Below are 19556 nucleotides of genomic sequence, written 5' to 3'. Positions count from 1 at the left end.
TTACAAGATATTTAAAATAAGTCTTATAAATGTTTACAAATATTTTGTAAATATTTCATAAATATTGTGTGTCTGGGCTACAAATATTTTTCCTAAAGCAGTCCCTCCGCAGAATTTATTTTTCATATTTTATTTTTGATGTTAATCGTTTCTGAGCTAATTGTATGCTAAAGACGTGACAATACTTTCTCCTTATTTATATTTTTCAAGCTAATTTACATTTTGTGTGCTGTGAATTTTCGTTAATTAGATATATTTACGAGTTTAATGAAAATGCAAGTTTTCAATATAGTAGCGTTACTGCATTCGATAGCATAGCTATGTTATAGGATTTAAGACTAGAAACTCCCATCTATCTTTACGATTAAATTGTCGCTGATATATATATATATATATCCCCCTTATATGTGACTTCAATTTAACTGTAATAACGGCGACACTTCCTATGAAAGCGCTAGTGCGTTCTCAAAGCGCATTGAGCGTATCAAGCACGCGGTGCTGCTTAGTCGAATCGAATCGGGATAAGCTGGTATTCGTCGTAATGCATTAATACGGTTTCATTCTTGAAAGTAAAAAAAAAAGGTAGAAACCAACTACGGTGACTTTCTCCTATTATATATATATATATATATATATATATATATACCGTGTACAACGGAGATCGCATTTATCGCTAAAAGGCGCCCCACGGAAAATAGCATTCACCAATTCAGGTGCCGTGCGTGTTTTTCTCGTCCAGCTACGATATGCGATTTTCATATAGGAGAGACTCCCCCTCGTTTGCGTTAACTCGACATGACGACAGCCATCCTTTTCCATATATTCGTCAGGCAATATCTACCGTCATCGGTTTCGCCATATTCAACCATCCCTATGATGGAGGCAAACGCTTCTTCACGTACTTTCCTTTCTTTTTTCATTTATACGAGTTGCCCAAATTTTTTATAGAAGCGGAAGCAGATTGCTTCGTATTGCTCGACCACGCAAGCTGGCTGCCATCGACGTATATCGAATTACGGCGCGATTACGGAAGCTTTATGCGTATTACGTGAATGCAGGATTGGAGTCGCGTCTATTTTTATCCTTGCCCACTTCGTCGAATTTTTTTTTTTGCGAAGTTTCTACGCGAATGAAGACGCCAGGGCGAGTGAGAAAAATGCGAAGGGAGGTGATACGTGTCCATTTATTATCTTTGTTGGGACAGAGTTAAAGCAAAATTACTGATATTGCTGATAACACACCCCCTTGTCCTGTATATATTTTTGAGAACCCGATCGAGGAGGACCAGAGCTCTGTTTTTCCGCCGCACGAACGCGATGACATAATACCGCCGCCATAAGAGCGCCGAATTACGACGCTGGCAAACGCGCGCGCACACATTGCCACACGCAAACGCACGCACACGCGCCCGCGACCTACGCTGCAACGCGCGCGCGCGGAGCCGTGCACACGCCCGTATTGCAGCAACATATGTACACTGCGTGCGTGCGCAACGCTTGGGATACGCGTGCATGTGTGTGTATGTGTGTGTGGCTGAGGCGCGCGTGCGGCCCCGCGGCGACCTTGAGCCTCCCTCTCGGATCCCCTTCTCTCTCTCTACAGTGTGCGTTTTGCCACCACGCAATGCTGCGATCCCCACCTATACAATCGCAATACGTATATTTCCCTCTTCTTTTTCGACCTCCTCCTCCTCTTCCCCCCCCCTCTCCTCCTTCTTCACCTCCTTCCGCATCTCTCACCGCGCTCCTCCTTTCGCGCGATTCCGGAGCCACGCAACTCTCGAGGCGCCTCCAACGCCTAAATTTCCCCTCCGCCTTCACTTTTCGTACCGCTGGTGATTCCAGCGATGAGAATCGATCGCGCTGCTCCGCTGATTTTTGATTCGAATTCGACCATGCTGTATGACTGTATCGAGTTTATATTCTCGTCTGCCGAAAAAAATTAAGTAACTTCCAGATGACAAAGTGGACTTACCAAATTTTACTTGCAAATTGCCTTCGGATCATCTGCGTGCACGTACTCAGAGAAAAAAGTCGTATCAGTAACTATAAATTTGTAGTGAAATAGCGCCTCAACTATATACATATATTAAATTCTAATAAGAATACTAGATTAAGTGAACTAAGAAAATATAGTACATTAACCATATAAACAACTTATAAATGGTTAATATTACTATATTTTCTTTAGTTCATTTCTAAGTTATTGTTCTTATTATAGCTTTATAATACGTAGTTACAAATTTGTATATGCATTTCTTATTCATTTTTGTCTTCCAAGTTTGAAACCAACGCTGCGCCTCTTATTGTAAGTTGAGTGATTTCCTTCTTAGGAGAAACTGAACTCCGCTACGTCCCTCTGGTGACAAAGCCGCGTACTACTCGTACTGAGCGACACTTTAAAAATTTTTGTCTAAACTAGAAAAATGTAATTGTTCTATTTGCATGAAGTCCAAGTAACTACTCAATGTAGTTGAGTCACTATTTCAGTACCAATTAATAGTGCATACAATTTGTTACCGTGACTATATTTTTATAATATTCAGCACTACTTTAGTTTCTATTACTTTGTAAAACTAGTTACAGGTACTTCAATTGCAAAAGTTGCCAAATTTATAGTTGTTGGAACTATTTCGTTTTCTCTCAGTGCGTGCGCTTATCAAGTCAAGGTTGTCGTTGCATACTCGAAGACACTTTTTCTACCGCATGATTCCCGTAGGTGACGTTTCACTCCCGCGATGCGGCTCTGGTATAGGTTGGTTAAGAAGTGGGGACGCGTGATACCTTAGAAGCGTTAGGGAACGGGGAGGGAGAGGATAATGTTCGAAAATGAGACGGAACAAGATAGAACGTCGTAGCGCGCGCGAGAGCGAAAGAATAAAAAAGTTTAGCCCAGGAAAGAGAGAGAGAGAGAGAAACAGGAGGGGAACACTGCGGAGAACCGCGAGAGCCGAAACTTCTAGCCTTAAGTAATCCCTACCCCTCCGCCGAATCATCAATCCCCCGCCCTTGACCACCCACCCGGGATCCTCCTTTCCCCGGTGGTTCCGTGTTTTGCCGGGTGCCCGAAGAGAACACCGAAAACCCCCTACACGCCTCGATTCCGTGTAACCGCATTTGCATCGCCATCGATGACCCATATTCACATTCTTCTCGGCGATATACAGCAACAGCGGTCCCTCAGTGTTGCGTCTTTCCCGTCCCTCTCTCTTTCTCCCCCTAGTTCCCTCTCGAACGGTCCGTTCCCGTCTCCTATCGTCTCACGGTACCGCGCTACCGCCTCCTCGTTCCCTCTCGCTCGCGCCCGCGATTTTTCGGCTGCCGCGCATCGGTGGACCCTCCCGCACGGCGACCGCGCGTACCCGGGCCCGGTTGCACCGCAAACGACGACAGTCACGCGCGATTCGTTCATATGCCGATGCGCGATGCAAGCCGGTGACTCGATTTCGGCCGGCGAGTGCGTATAGTCAGTCGTCTATTTGGTGCTCACGCAACCCGATGCGTCATTGGTCCCGGACGTACAGCGGGATCGGGCGGGAGTTCTACTCGAGATTTCTATCTACTTTTACGCGCGTTTTTACACTCTTGGTGATACCAATTGATCGGTGATACAACGCACTGTGGACACTGCCACGCGCGGATTATGCGCCACACAGAGGACACGTGCGCGTGATGTAGGACTCTGTAACTTCTTTTTTCTCTCCTTCCGGTAGTGACGGCGTGTCCATCCGGGACGCAAAACAGAGACTAAAGTGCATTTCGGAGTAACGTCGCCGATTGTCGTTGTTGACGGTTACGTCGTGGAAGTCCGTGAATGAAGTTAAAACGGCTGTTCCGCTCGTACTGGTTGACACGCCCCTGCCATCGCTAAGGTCTCCTCTTCTAGCTCAGCGTTTTATCGCGGGTGTCGCGGAAATGCGGTGAAATTTCGACATGGCGCGGCCGGCATTGTGTGATCGCGGTTCGTGATTGCCGATAGGCAAGGTACTCCGCATGCGACCGCGATTCTTGAGAATTGGAATTGTTTGTTTTTGTGTCTGAGGTTTATCGCGACGAAACGCACGCGCGAAACAACGATTGCTGAATCACACGTTCGATAATTTCTCTGTCACGATAAACATATTACGTACGGAGTCAGTAAATCGAAAGAGGTATGTCGTGTTTATGAAGTATCTCGAAGTTATCAACATCCAATATTTAAAACAGGTGACAGTAATGAGTAATGTGTCGTAACAATAATGCAATCTGTAAACTTTCATCGCGCGTTCATTCACGGATCGAGATCTGGATGTAGTATACTCCGACTTCAATTATACAATAGCGAATGTAAATGTTTTATATGAAATGTTTCTTTCATATTTATTGGCTTGTGAAACTTATTGATAATTTTATTAAATTTCTAATTAAATTTTTTCAAAATTTAGTTTAATTGCTTTTTAACATCAAATATATAATATTATATATATATATATACACACACACACACTTCTCGGCAAAAGATAAAAAGACAGATAAATACCTATCATTATTTATTAAATGTTCTAGATTTGGGAATCCTCTCAAGCACTAAAAAGCAATACATAATTGAATAACAGAATAAGAGAAATTGAAACCAAATACATAAAATTAAATTACAAAAATAAGATGAAAATAAAATATAAAAATAAGAAAAGATAAAAATTGAGAAACAGAATACTGAAAAAAATTTACTAAATCTTAATACATATTTTTTTAAATAGCACTAAATAAACATTTACTTACAATAAATAAATTCTTATTCAATAAGAAAAAATGATAGTTAAATTAAATTAAAGGTTTTTGTTTAAATATTTACTTACAAATATTAAAATATTTATTAAAATTTAATTTTTTCAGTATAGGTAATAGTAAAGATAAATTATAACTTAAAATAACGAGCGAGAGAAAGAGAGAGAGAGAGAGATATTTGTCGATAATCGAGTTTACTTTTTGCGTAGCTGGACGAGCAATTGGGCACGAGCGCGATCAAGAAGGTAAATACCCATTGGAAGGTGGTTGCAAAAGGAGCGGTGAAGGTCACGGAATTAAGCCTAAGGGTGGCATCATGGACTCTCATCAGCAGCAGTTTTGTCTCAAGTGGAACAGTTTCGGCAGCAATTTAGCAACGACGTTCTCGAATTTATTCAAAAGCGAGAGTCTCACCGATGTCACCCTGTTCTGCGAGGGTAAGTTTTTTCACGTGTGAAAATGCATTATTTTTTCTTCTTACAATCGACGCGTATTCTTTTACGACATGAACGCGACAAATGAGTTTCTCTGTCGAAATAATTTTTCAGTGTGATTCGGACAAAAGGAATTCTACTAGTCGACTCGTTAAATATTTCGAGAAATTAATAGATGTACCGTAAAATGATAACTTTAGCTCAAAATCAGGATAAAGGATTTGTGACTTAAAATAATTTAATAATTTCAATAACTTTTTAATTTTAATTTAAATTTTAATAATATAGACAGCGCGCATGTCAAAATGTCTTAATAACGTTTTAAGTCCTGATTTTGGACATATGTGTTGTCTCGTAATTTTTTAAAAATTTGAATCAAATTATTTTGAGTGGGCCAAAGTTATGGTAACCCAATTTTATGGTAAAATAATCGTTGAATATTTCAAAGAGTTGTTAGACGTAATACGAGAATCTGAGTAAAATATTGAAGAATTCGACCGTCTATTCCAAGACCTTGACTCTTTAATCTCGCTTATGTAGGTAGTAGGTCGACGCACAAAAAGAAACAACTTCGTCGAATTGCATTCACTCGTAATATTTCTAGCGTCACATGCGCTGCATTTACCGATACGAATCGAATCGAATCTACATAAACGACGAGAAGGTTTCATGCTTTCTCGCACGAGCGGGCAATTTCGGGCTTTCACTTTTTCAACATCACTTTTAAATAAGGAGCACCTAAAGATTCCACCGTTATTCTTTCGATAGCTGCTTTTGCGTCATCGGACGCAATCGGACGTGTTGACGCGTTGCAATTAATGCAGCACCGGGCACGTAATCGATGGCCATTCATTTAAGTGATTTAAATTAATTTGATATTCAATTATTTTCCAATGTAAACATCACGTTTATAAACGGTAATCAAAGCAGCGGCGAGTTTTTGCGTCACAGTATTGCAAATTGTCACATGCGTAAATCAAAAGAGACAGGCTAAGTTGTTACTCTTGTTTTCTAACGGACCACCGCAATGGCGGCGGTTATCGAATGAATCAGCTCTCTTTCTTTTTTTTCGGAATTTTTAGAAGCTTCATAAATTCTCAAAACAATTATACATCTTGAGAAAAATCATTTCGTATTCAACCAAAATTTTAATTAGGACAACAAAGGTTTTGTTATTCTAGCCGTCGTTGTAGTAAAAATTTCGTTAGAATAACTACTATATATTCTAACCAAATTTTGGTTAGAACACAATTTTTTAATTAAAATTTGTACGTACAAAATGATTTCTTTCAGTGTATAGTAAATGATTTACAAAAAAACATAATAAAAAATAAAGATGCGTCTGTTGCTAAAATTAGAACAAGAGAAGAGGTGTACCATAAACACTCGTATGATTTATGTGAGAATTGATTCATGTGAGAAAAATCTATTCATGGAAAAAAGGAAATTGGTAAAAATTATTTGGCTGTATTTGGCATAACAATAAAATCTTCAACACTAAAACCGCAGGTCTAAATTAATCTAATCGCGGTTCGAGATAAATTTAGCTTTCTATGAGAGAGGGTTGTCACTATAAAAGTAGAATTACTCCTAATTAATTATGATTATTTATGAAAGATCACAGAAAATTAAACTTCACGTACAAATCCAAATTAATTAGAAAAGAAAAACTATCAGATGAGTAAAAAAATGGTACACTGTTAAATCTATAATGTCAAATTTAACCTAACGTGAGTCGCCACTGCTCCTACTAAATATTACATGTTAAATTTGACACTATATCGTATCAATTGGACACTATATAGTGTCAAATTGACCGTATAGTATTAACTATAGCCATTGTTTTAGTCTAAAATAACGATATGATTGAGTAGAAGCAGTGGCGACACGTTAAGTTAAATTTGACACTATAGATTTAACAGTGCATGTACAGCCGCGGTTCTAGTGTTAAAGAGTTCGTACAACGTGAAAGAAAATCGATCAAGTATTTTACATCGTCCGTTTTGCGCTTCATAAATCGCGTCCGATCAAACGCGAGTCGCGACTCCTTGCGCGAAAGGGCGAGCTGGCGGCGCGTTGCATTCGCACGCTACCACTTCGTCGGCAAGTGGTACAAGTTCGCGACTGCATAGGAAGTGCATGGGGTAAACGATTGGACCGACCCCCTACCCTCGCTGGCCACCCAATCGGCAGCGCGCAGAGTCAGTCGGTGCACGTGTGAGTCTCGGTTCTTGCACATCGTGGTGTACGAATGCAGTGTATGCACGTGCACACGCGAATTTCCGTGTGCGCCTTCCCCACCGACGCAGCGAGTGCAGCGGGTGCTCTTGCGGCACGTTCGCGCGAAACCGCAGTTCGCACCGAGCAGCGGTGCAACGCGCTTGTTTTGGGATTGTGATCGCGCGGGTTCGTCAATCGTGCGAACGATTGGTATTTTCAGTGATTGGTATCGAAATCTTTTGCGGAAATTGTAATAAATGACGAATTCGATTGGACACAATAATACGCACAAGGCACCTATCATAAACAAGTCAAAATGGATTCCGGAATTATTTCATTTGCTCTAAAAAATACAATAGAAATCTAGGAAATAATTGAATAATTCCGGTCGGAATTCATTTTGAATAACTCCATAATACGTACCGTGGGGCATATTAGTCGTTGATTTAATCTGAGTGTAAAAGTGAAATGCAAATATTTCGAAATATAAAATACGTTTACCTAACAACACAATAAAGTGTATTAAGAATTTCACTTTAATCGATTTTTGTGTTTATGATAAACATATCTTTACGTCAATTTGCGTACGACTTTAAATATATGCATCAGTGCGCACTGAGTGCGTCCAATCAAATTCGATAAGCCTCATCGACTAGAATGCGATAAATGAGATACGTGGTCGATGATGTCTTTAAAAGTCTAAACAAATTGTAGAAATCACGCGATCGATGAATTTTTCGTCAGGTGGAAGTGAATGCGTAAATATGCGTTATTGCAATCCGCGCAATTACGTCCGTGTATTACGGTGCATACTGGTGAAGTTGCGCAACGTCAATAAAATTCGAGAACTTATCAGAGGAAGTGCACGATAACGTGCGTGTATACTTGAAGCTAAATGTCAGTATGTATAACTAGATATTCGCTGCTTTATCGTTCGCGCTGAATAAACAAGAATGTGCAATTTCAACAAACGTTCTTAGGTACGTTCCCTGCTTTTTCGACGCGACCGACTAATGCAAGACGTATATGTGCGCGATAACGTGCGTGTATATTTAAAGATTCTTCAGTGTTCCTCTAAGTGCGCGGCGCGTGAAGTCGAGTTCCGATCGATCAACTAATCTTGCATGACCGTAGAATCGATCAAGTTAATTGACCAGTTGGTTCACCACTTGTCGCGCGAGTCTTTTTTTTCTATTACGAATATTTTCGTAGTTATTCAGTGATTGGTAAAGCTGAATCATCTTCTCGACATTCTGATTATCATCGAACTTTCAAATGCGGTTTCGATTGTATTATTCAGACTTTAGGAGATTTGATAATATTAAAATGTAAGTAACATCATTCATCAGAAACACGCTTCTCTTCGTTATTGTTATTACATTTCCTAAACTTGTGCATAAAAGGACAGGATTTTATTAAGAAATTTGTTCTATTATTTTTATATCGCTCGTCACTTATTTACATCAGCCATTCATCTTAATTGATAAAGATAAACGGTCTTAATAGAGCACGTGCATAATCAGCAAAACATCCAACGAGCTAAACACTTCGTCGAGTAAACACTAATTTATCACATACACTGATTTCATATCTATCTAACATACAAACCGGATAAGTATACCGCATAAAAGCGATAATATTATCTCTTGCAGTTAGACCATAAATATACGAACTTATAACGAGGTCAATCAAGAGAGAGAAGTAAGTTACCTTCTTATAATTTTTCATTGCTGCAATTCATGTTGTATCATAAAGCTAGTGTTTGTCAAAATGATGATTGTGTTAAGCAATTCATATTAAAAAAATAAAATTGCGATAATTTTCAGAAATTTGCATTCGCTGTCCCTCTCCCACTTTTTCTCTCTCGCTGGACTATTTTTCTCAACAGAAGACGAAGGAACGATAAAATCGAACGAAGTTAAAGTTCATGGATATCGATTTGCGATAACCCACAGTGGCTGCCCTCCGCTTTTGGGGCCGCACTTCCGAGACTCTCCTCACGTTTCGACGTTGATATTAATTCCATCGCGTGTGCAGCCAGCATACTGTCGTTACCTAGAGACGACCCGTTATTCAATTCTCGTCTAACGCTTTCACCTTATGAACCGTGTGCGCGTCCTGATTTACGAAAACCGCAATTGTGCGTATGGAGAGAGTGAGAGCAAAGTTGGACAGAGAACGCAACTAAAGTCGACGTGAGCAGTCCCTTCGACCTTCAAATATCTTCACAAAAAGAACGATTCTGGTAAAGTATTTAAAAATTTAGCTAGCCTTTTGGGTATACGGCAAACCCGGCTTTTTCCAATGCTTTCCAATTTTTTGCCATTGCTTATATAACTTTTTTACATTAATAAAGATATAAACATATTTGCTCGGTACTGTTATGTTTCTCAGTATTTGGCGTTTCGATTGAAAAACAATTTTTTACAATATGTTCATTTTTATAAAAGTCACAAGCAATCGAATTGGATAGGTATACCACAATGCAGTGTGTTGTTCTCGTAGTGTGTCGTTTAAGGGTTAAATACAGATGTGAAAATAATTTTATTGAACCATCCAAATAATTATGCAGGATGTTCAAGCATAATAAGCAATACCGCAAAAAGTTTTAACATTCTAGCAATTAATTTGGGCGTCCTACATAATTATTTTGATAATCTAACAAAATTATTTTCAGGTCTGTATCTAGTTAAATTTTTAGATACTTTAGTAAAACCGTTCTTTTCGTGAAAGAGATACGTGATTTTCATTCTTCATATGAAAGGATTAACAATTGAGTTTCTGTATATTTAACATCATTTTTAAACGTCGCTGAATCGCGTAACATATATGCATGAAACTGTAAGATTCTTTTTCAAAAGGCCAAAGGGTGGAAATTTGAAAGGAAGCCCGACGAGTGGGAAGGGTTCAAGGACGAGAAGCAGTCGAAGATAGGGAAAGGAGTAATGCGTCAAGCCGTGGCGTCACGAAAAAGCGCGTTGGGCAACTACCGAGGGGTTTTGTGAGCGCACGCGCACGCCCGCGTTAGTGTGTGCGCCCGCAAGTGCGTGTATCTCGTAGGAAGCCCGAAAAGTAGGTCTTGGTTACAGTTAGATCTAACCGTCCTCTCTTCGTGCTCGTCCCGGTACACGCAAGACGAGCATGCGCTACAAACGCACCATCTCGATAGAAATGTAGACTGGTTCCTCCTTGGGAACCGCGACTCTTGATCGCAATCGAGACCGTGCGTACGTTTGGAATTCACGAAAAAAGCGACGAATGATATCCCAGAGATGTGAGAGATAGAAGGTAATCTTTACGATCCATCGATCGGTTGGATCTATTTTCCGCAAGGACGACGCGTTAAATTGTTTTGTGATATCGATTTGCAACTAACATGCGATACATATTCTTATCAGGAATAATCTTATATAAATAGATAAATGCTTTTATATACACATGCATACAATTCTATTTTTTCACATGAATGTTTGAGTGACTGTGAATCTAAAGAGCCATATTTTTAAAAACTACAACCTTGGCCATAAGTACAAAAAGTACCATCAATTTATTGCATTTTCTTAGAAAAGGCAGTAATAAATATCAAAGGAGATTTAAAAATATTGAAATTATTATAAAAATAAATATAATTTTTAAATAAAACTTTTTAATTTAAAATTAAGTAAAAAGGCTCAATAAATTAAATAATGTAACAAAGAAGGGCTACGAGCCTAAAACAAATCATTTAATATAAATTTCGACTTACATAAGAAAATAAACAATAATATAAAACATACGTTTCGATCAGGTCATTCTCAATGTTGACAAAAAATAAATATTGTAATATAAAAATTAGAAATTATAAAATTCGTTAACATAATGAATGAATCCTATCTTAAGCTGTTCAACAAATACGCAATCTGGGCCATGTCCAATTAGATAAATAAGATTCATAAAAGCGCCGAATATACGTCATCTTGTAAAATATCTTCCTATGATCGATTGAACTCTTAGCTAATGAGAAAAAATGAATGTAGTCAAACATAAAGTAGAGTCATATAATAAAAGCAGTGAAAAGCTATATGGAACAACCTTACGAAGAAAATCAAATTATTAAAAGCGTGATGTGTTAATCTTATGCGTATGATCAGACAATAGTCCAGTTTTTACTTTTCAATTTATTTCTTGTTAGATATAGAAACGGTTACGTATGTTCCATTTGTGGGGGTGCTTTATATTTATGATCAAGGCTGCATATTAATCTTAAGTTTGATTATATATAGAATAGATTAGCATGATAATGATGATAAATAGCAAATTCAACATTAAATTAATGGAAACGCTCTCTAATAACTAGGCATCAGAAAACAATTTCGTCAAAGCCAAAACATTCGGGTGATGAGTATGCTGTGCACGACTGTTTGCCAAAATATTAGCACGCATCTCAAATTGGTGCTAAGAGGAAACACAAAAGTCGGAAGTGGTACATCGGCGTACCGGAAAGAGGAGGGCAATCGCCTGGCTGTGTGAAGTTGGCCCCCCCCCCACTATTAAAAATCTAAAAATGACCATTACCATTCGTTTGGTGATTGTTTGGTAGTGTTTGGTAGTCCATTCCGAACGTTTGGTTCTTCACGCGCGTATATCCTTTTTTTAAATATTTTCAGTTATAATTTCGACTACCAATCATCGGGAATGGACTACCAAACGTCAGTAAGCGACCACCAAACGAATGCTTACAGTGATTATTGTATGTACAGTTTGCAAAGCCGAGTTTTAGAAATGGGGGGGCTAATTTCACGAACGTTCGTCTTTTTTGGACATTTTTCGTTATATGTTTGACTACCAAATGTCTCCAATGGACTATCAAACACTACCAAACGACCACCAAACGAATGGTAATGGTTATTTTTAGATTTTTAATAGTGGGGGGATCAACTTCACACAGCCCAATCACCTATATACGCTCAATAGCGCATGAATCTCTCATGAATCGACATCACCGAGCGATTATACACTCAATTCTATTAATTCAAGATGGACATTAATGTATAGTACTAGGAAAGCTACTCCAAAGTAACCGCGTTCGTTTCCCTTGCGGGATATCGATCGAGATAGGCGCCAATCGGCCCAGACACTATCGGGCACTATTTGGCTGCGCGGATCAGCACGTAGCGTGTGTACGTGCGTGCGTGCGTGCATGCTTGCGTGTGTGCTTGTCCGCCCATGATGTTGTTCATGACTCGCTACGATATCTAACGAACTTTACAAGTAGCGCGTTGAATTTAGGACCAGGGAGCCATATATCTGTCTCCATACATACGTCTATCAGACGCGTTGGAACGCGCGTGTACGCATATATATATATGTGTAAATATGTGTGTGTGTGTGTGTGCGTGTGTGTGGTGACTTCGATGTTAGACAAAGGCGCGCGTGCTGTTTCGCAAGTAGCTTAACCGTTCGAAATCTCTGCCGGGAAGATCGTACGGCGTACGAATGACCGCGAACATATGCAAACGATGGCGAGATTCGTCGTTGGATTCAAATTAGAATTCTAGCGTATAACTCACGCACGATCGCTGCGTTCGCGTCTATGCGTGCCACGCATCGCACGTTTGCCGTTATGGCATCCGCAGTATAAGGCGACACGTGGAACATTAGAAACGGCACACACACACCGTTCGCTCTCGTATTTGAACGCGGTTGCCCTTCGTTATCGTAATGGGTACGAGAAGCCACACTACTCCGCCATGAAATATATCCGCCCGTGTCACAGTTTACTTTATGTATTACACTTATCTGGTGTTATCTAGGCAACGATATAGATCAGAAAGTTTCTGCGAGATTTCGAGGCTTGCCATGAAAACTGTTTATCACATTCTTGCACTTTATGATTTGCCACAATTTCTCATTGTAGTAATGAATTGTATGTTGCTCTTTCGATTATATGATTATTATTTATACATTCGATGAACTCAATGTTAAAAAAAAATATTTTTTGTTCATGAAAACTGGAATTTATAGCATTTAGCTAGTCGTAGCATTTATAAATTTGTAAAATTTTATAAAATTATATATTCAGATCTTTAATCTTTAAATGAGATGGTTTACAGTAGGGATGGGGGATTACAGTATCTCTTAGGTTACAATTCTCAGATATAGTTTTCTTTAAAGTATCTTTTTTTAAAAATGTAAAATAAGAAGTATTTTCCAGCTGTCTCGGAATCTTAATTAAGTTCATTATTTTTACATTCTAAGAATATAAGTAATATATAAATGTAACTATATTATAATAATAAATTATAATAATATTCTCTCAACTTACTATTATATAATAATTATATTATAATAGCAAAACCTATGAAATCAATAAAAAATAATAAAAAAATTATGAAATCAAAATTTTTTTGAGGTGTCCTAAGCAAATACTTTACGTATCTTTAAACCACTTACCTTTTTTCAGCATAAATGACTGAAAATTTCAAATAAAATTCTATGGATGCAGAAATTTCAATTGTCTCAGGCATTCATTGGATCATTCATTTATATTGTGAATATATGTCGCTTTCTGGGTCAGTAGACCTAGTGCAGCGCGATAAGCTAGCGGTCTCATTTTTTTTTTTCGACCAATGCCTTATCTGAGCGAGTTAAACAGGTCGGGGGAATTAGGGCGTATTTGCGCTTCACGACACGGTTGTAATACAAATAGAAGCCGCATGGAGCGATACGCTTTGGTGCGTGTCCAATGTTCGTCAATTATGCACCTGCGTGCATTACGCATGAGATTAAATATTTCGTTAATCGATCACAGTCGGGTGGCCTGATTTAAATTTTTGCAAGCCATGTATCCGGTATGATACCGCGAGATACTTAATATTGCATCCGCCTGCGGCGGATACTGTTTGCGGTCACGCGACAGATACGCTTGCACGAAAAGTTTCCGATTTTATTGGTTTCAAAAGCTCGTAGCAAATTGGAAGAGCGAAATCATATTGCATGCAAGCAAGAATGACATTTTGGGGATCAAACAGAATTTATGGTTATAACTTTCTTTTTGTTGGACCTTTTTGTTGGTTTAATCAGACCATTTGTTTCAGTGTGTCGATATACATATATGAATAGAACGAGAACTGAAAAGTAATTAAAATGGAAAAATCAGTCACAACATAAAAGTTCCAGATATATTTCACAACGCTCACAGTAAAAATGTGAAATAAAAATTTCTGCGATAAATCCGGCAATAAATCAGCATAAATAACGCGAGGTTATAAAAGTTTGCATTTATTTCTAGTATGATTGTGAGTCGTGATTGTAAAGCAATACTAAATTTAACGTGCCAATTGTACTTCTCTGGTTTTCTATACTTTCGCATGAATGAGACATGCCATTGAGTGTATTCAGTAACCTAGGTAAAGCATACTATGTGTGCGGCAATGCCGATGTACCTTCGATACGTTGGTTGAAAATGTTACCGAGAGATTTTATCACCTTTCGAAAGTGAATCACGTGTCGCAATTCAAATTTTTCGCGAGGTATGCTGCTTCGATACCGCAATAAGGTATCGAACAAGGTTCCAATCGTTATTCCAGTATAAGTGATATCAAAACATAATTAACATATAAAGATGAAAACAATTTCACACGCTGAGGTGATAAAAAGTGGAACTCGCCATTGTGAATATTCCGTCAAGTTTCAAGGTTAACTAGTAGCTCATCGCAGAATAATCGAGCTTGGTAATACCGCTCTGCGTGGGACCTCGGAGCTATCTATCTCAAGCAAGCTGATCTCCAAGGCTTTGTATCGTATACCAATATTCCTGTGTACGCGTCATCACATATTGACGGAATGCAAGGCTGGTGGTATAAAGCGTAGTAGTAGTAGTAATTCGAGAGCCTCGATGCGTGACCGAAGGCCTCGAGGAGGATAACCCCGAGCGAGAAAGAAGAGAAGTTGAGCGGCGAGTGAACGAACGCGCGAGCGTCACTACGCCGCTCGCAAACTCCGCCACGTTCACGGCAAAAGTACACTTCCTGGAGTCAAGGTTAACTGTTACCGCGCGCTTTGATGCAACAGGACTCCGGCCATTGACTTCGCCTGCCTAGGGTCATCCTCCCCTTGTCCTCGCGTCCACGCTAAATGCTATAAATTCCAGTTTTGCGTCATTACGTGAAAGCTCGTCCTCGAACCATTGGGTGAATGCACCAAGTGAACGACCGTGAATCATCCATTTTTACTAATAAATAATTAATTTTAATTTCGGTCCAACTGTTCATCTTTTTCTAGTCCTAAGAACTAGAAAAAAAATGAAGAATTGAAGGTTGAACCGAGATTAAAATTAACCTACATTATTAGAAATGGACATAAGAGATATTAGACCTCGATGCTTATTTCTATTAATATAGTTTAATTTTAATTTCGGTTCAATTAATACTTCACTTTTTTCTAGTTTTAAGAATTAGAAAAAGATGAGGAGTAAGTTGAACCAAAATTAAAGTTAATACATTAATAGAAACGGACATAACACTGTTAAGTATAAATAGAAGATACGGTTCAACGAAAGATCTCAGTTATTCTAACATTTATCAGAAACGACTCGGTACTAGCAAATTTATGATAAAAAGTCGACTTTATAATTATCTTATGCGAGCAAATATGCATATATATATGTATATATAGACCCCAATAGTTAATGACTTGCTGAACTGCCGATCGGGCATTCACTTGATATATACTATATATCCTCTTTTCGTTCTAGCCGGCCTTCTAGCCGGGTGGTCGGATGATTTTTTCGGTTGAACTACGTGCGGCCTTCTCCGTTGCTATTTCTATTATAAACATATAATCTGGCCGGCCGTACGTCGTTAAATGCGGAACTTACTAGATCGCGGAACTGCGCGGCATTCGTCAGGCTTTGTTACGCAATGAAGATGCCAAACGTGAGATTGTTGCGAAAAAGAAAGGTATGCGATCAAGATTTTATCTCATTCGATATTCTGTTATCGCGAAAATAAAAACTAGAATGTTTCATAACAGTCAAGTGTTAGCAGCTTAAAATCAATTTTTGAAGTATCCTCGATTTAAAAACAGCTCGTTAAACTATTATGATGCAATTCGCAACCGTCGAGCATCTTTCTATAAATAACTGTATTTCGTCACAACGTCATATTCTAATCGCATTTGAGCCAGTCTGTAAGAAAAGTCAACAACGTTAGACGCATGGAGGTGCGGTCTCCACGCATGGAGATGCGTCAAGGCCTAGTTCGTTAGTATTACAAGGCAAATACGGAGTTACGAAAGCGCGGCACCGCGGCGGGTCTTATCAGATTATTAAAAACTTGCTGGTTGCGTTAATCTTCACGAAAAGGGACCAAGAGGGGCGAGATAACGCGGTTGCAATAACAACTACTCGAGAAACGAATATGCATACGTTACGCCAATCGTGCATAAAGAGCACGAGCGCTGATAACCCCCCCCCCCTGATCGAACTCAAAATCGTTCATCAAAAATGGGTCAATGACATCGGCGAGTTGCGTAACGCGCGGTAACGCGCCGCGTGCATTTACGCACCCCAGTGACGGATGTGCGCGTGAAGCGCGAGCGAATGCTCATGACCGTGAATCAGACGAATGGCCGGAATTAAAAACGCTTTGTATTCGATGTTTTTGTGTATTATTCGCATGTCCCGAATTCCATCGTAATATTGCGATGCGTAATATTAAGTCTGTTCGCGTTGCTTGAAATCCTCAAAAATTTTTGCACTTAAGAGAATGCTGGAGTGACCAAATTATCACGTTACAGTAGTATAAAAATCTTCGAATTGATCGAACGGAATAAAAAATCCTTTTACAAGGATTAAAGTAGACGTAAAATTAGGAGGTGGTGCAGTGGATTTTATACTAAAATCGAAAATAAGTTAAAAATTTTGCGTCTACTTTAATTATGTAAAAGGATTTTTTATTCCGTTCGATCAATTCGAAGATTTTTATACGATTGTAACGTGATAATTTGATCACTCCAGCATTCCCTTAAAATGAAATAAATATATATTCGAGTTGGAGAGAAAGAAAGCGAAGATGCTAAGTGCAAAAAGTGCAAGCAACGCGAACAGATTTACCTTCTGTGATATCAATATCGTAAAAAATTGAATCGGTAAAGAAAGCGAATAATCTTTCGGTGTCATTCGTTTTGACACAAATTTATTGACACACTGAGTATTGTGAAAATATCGCATAAAAATAAACATAATAATTTTTTTTCAATTGGAAGAATATTAAAGGATATATCGATAACAAGCAAATGTATGTATTTTTATTAATAAAAAATCATAGCATATAAAGTAAAGGGAACCTCAAATATGCCACATCACACAAGAGTGACACGAAGAGGTTAAATTATTCAACAGTTACATTTTATATTCCAAAGATGAATTTTTTCGAAATTGCTTCAGAAGATAACATCTTAATTGAGAAAAGAATGTTTCATTATCATATTTAAATATACATAGAAAGCCACGGTTCTATTCTCTGCAGAAGAAATCGTTGATGTACTGAATTAGGATACGTTAATTCTCATCCGCTTTTTCGCTAGTAACGATTCTCATGAAATCGGATCCTCGAGTGAATTTTGATAGAAATAAAAATTGCGCGCATACGACGCAATGCCCGAAGCTCCGAGTCACGAGAGAAATCGTGATTTAACATTCACGGACAAAGAAGCGCGCATCTATCGCTCTTCCTACGCTCGGCGCTCGCATGTGTCGCATGCCATCATACACACAGACAAAACACGCGTAATACTCGCCGATTTATCGCGGGGGCAACCTCGAGATTCACGGTCGCTTCTCCACGTGTCGTTTCTTGTCGTATCGTGATGCGTGTGTGGTGCTGTCTTCTCTCTCCCTCGCGGATCCCTTACAGTCTACCATATCTTTTTTTTTCTCTCGACACCGCTTTTCGCCGTGCTGTGCACCGAACTTTGGGTATGTGTGAAGAAGATGGCCTTGGTCCCCCACGCGGCCATTGGTCGGGCCTAGAGGAAGCTCGAATCACTATTGGCCTATCAACTTTTCGTACGGGCGAAGCTAAAACGAGTGAAGCCGAGTCGATACGATATGGCAAACACATATTTGCTTGCTAGCACACTCTGCATTGTCGACCTTGACGGGGCATTGACTGCTGTTCCCTTCCCTTGGTCGCCTTCCTCCATATTAGAGTTTTGTCTCTGCTCTAATCAAATCGGCAACCGCTCCTATTTTTTCCCCACAGTCGCGAGGCAACCAGTTTGTGTCTTGTAATTTTCCAATTGTTTTTAATTGAGAGAATTTGTTGAGGACTTATTGTTGCGCGAAAATAGTCTTACATCTTTTAGGCTGATAGAAAAAAAATCACGCCGACAGAGGGTCCATATTTTTTTTTATCCAAGATTAGAGATCTCTTTTCGGTGACATTTATTATTTGTTATCGAAGTTTGACCCAAGATTGGGGGAATCCCCTCCTACAGTATCAAATTCACTTTTCTGAAGTTGTCCTTTGATAAATATTGCGGTAACTTTTATGACATATCGGTCGCTGACATCGTCTCGCATTGACATTGAATTAAACCGTAATTGCCGCCTTCACCCATGGTATATTGTACGCTTTCGGTCACGGTGCACGTACACAAGGCTCCGAATTATTATTGCGTAGTAGGGGAACGATGACCGTCGTAAGAGGCTTCGTCGAAAACCCTAACTCCCATAGAGCTGTACCGGCTGGCCTTGGAATATGAATAGATTGCCCGCGAAGAGTGCATTGCACTGTTGCGTAACTAAGCGCGTTTTATTTGCAAGTTTTGTGACGGTAGATCGCCGCCGGCGATCTCACTTCTTATTACTATAAAATCCTTACGTAATCTCGAAATAACTATATAATATTTGCGATGTATTGCTCAACTAACGTATGCCAGCATGGTAATAAAACAGTAGTGGATTTAGATAACGCACAGACGTTCAATACAAATAAATAGAGGAGTGCCAAATACGGTCAAGGCTGGATCTTGATGTCTAATGATACTTCTGTGTGAATTATTAAATACATTTCAGAGTTCTTTGAACTGCACGCCGAACAATAGTCAACCTTTAGCAAGATTCAATAACACACTACGGAAAAATTTATAGTAA

General features: G+C 39.1%; 1 protein-coding gene across 1 annotated transcript in view; it reads left to right on the top strand.

Moving 5' to 3' along the window:
* Positions 1 to 19556, top strand: part of chinmo (Chronologically inappropriate morphogenesis) — a 65513-nt gene that overhangs the window by 14897 nt on the left and 31060 nt on the right. The window contains 1 exon segment of the mRNA XM_018457848.1: positions 4976 to 5203. Within this exon segment, the coding sequence (XP_018313350.1) occupies positions 4976 to 5203 (228 nt within the window).

The sequence above is a fragment of the Mycetomoellerius zeteki genome, unplaced genomic scaffold (assembly GCF_001594055.1).
Source record: "Mycetomoellerius zeteki isolate Tzet28-1 unplaced genomic scaffold, Tzet1.0 scaffold69, whole genome shotgun sequence".
Taxonomy (NCBI): Eukaryota; Metazoa; Arthropoda; class Insecta; order Hymenoptera; family Formicidae; genus Mycetomoellerius; species Mycetomoellerius zeteki.
Note: the sequence above shows the minus strand (reverse complement) of the source record. Positions and strands in the feature narration are given on the sequence as shown.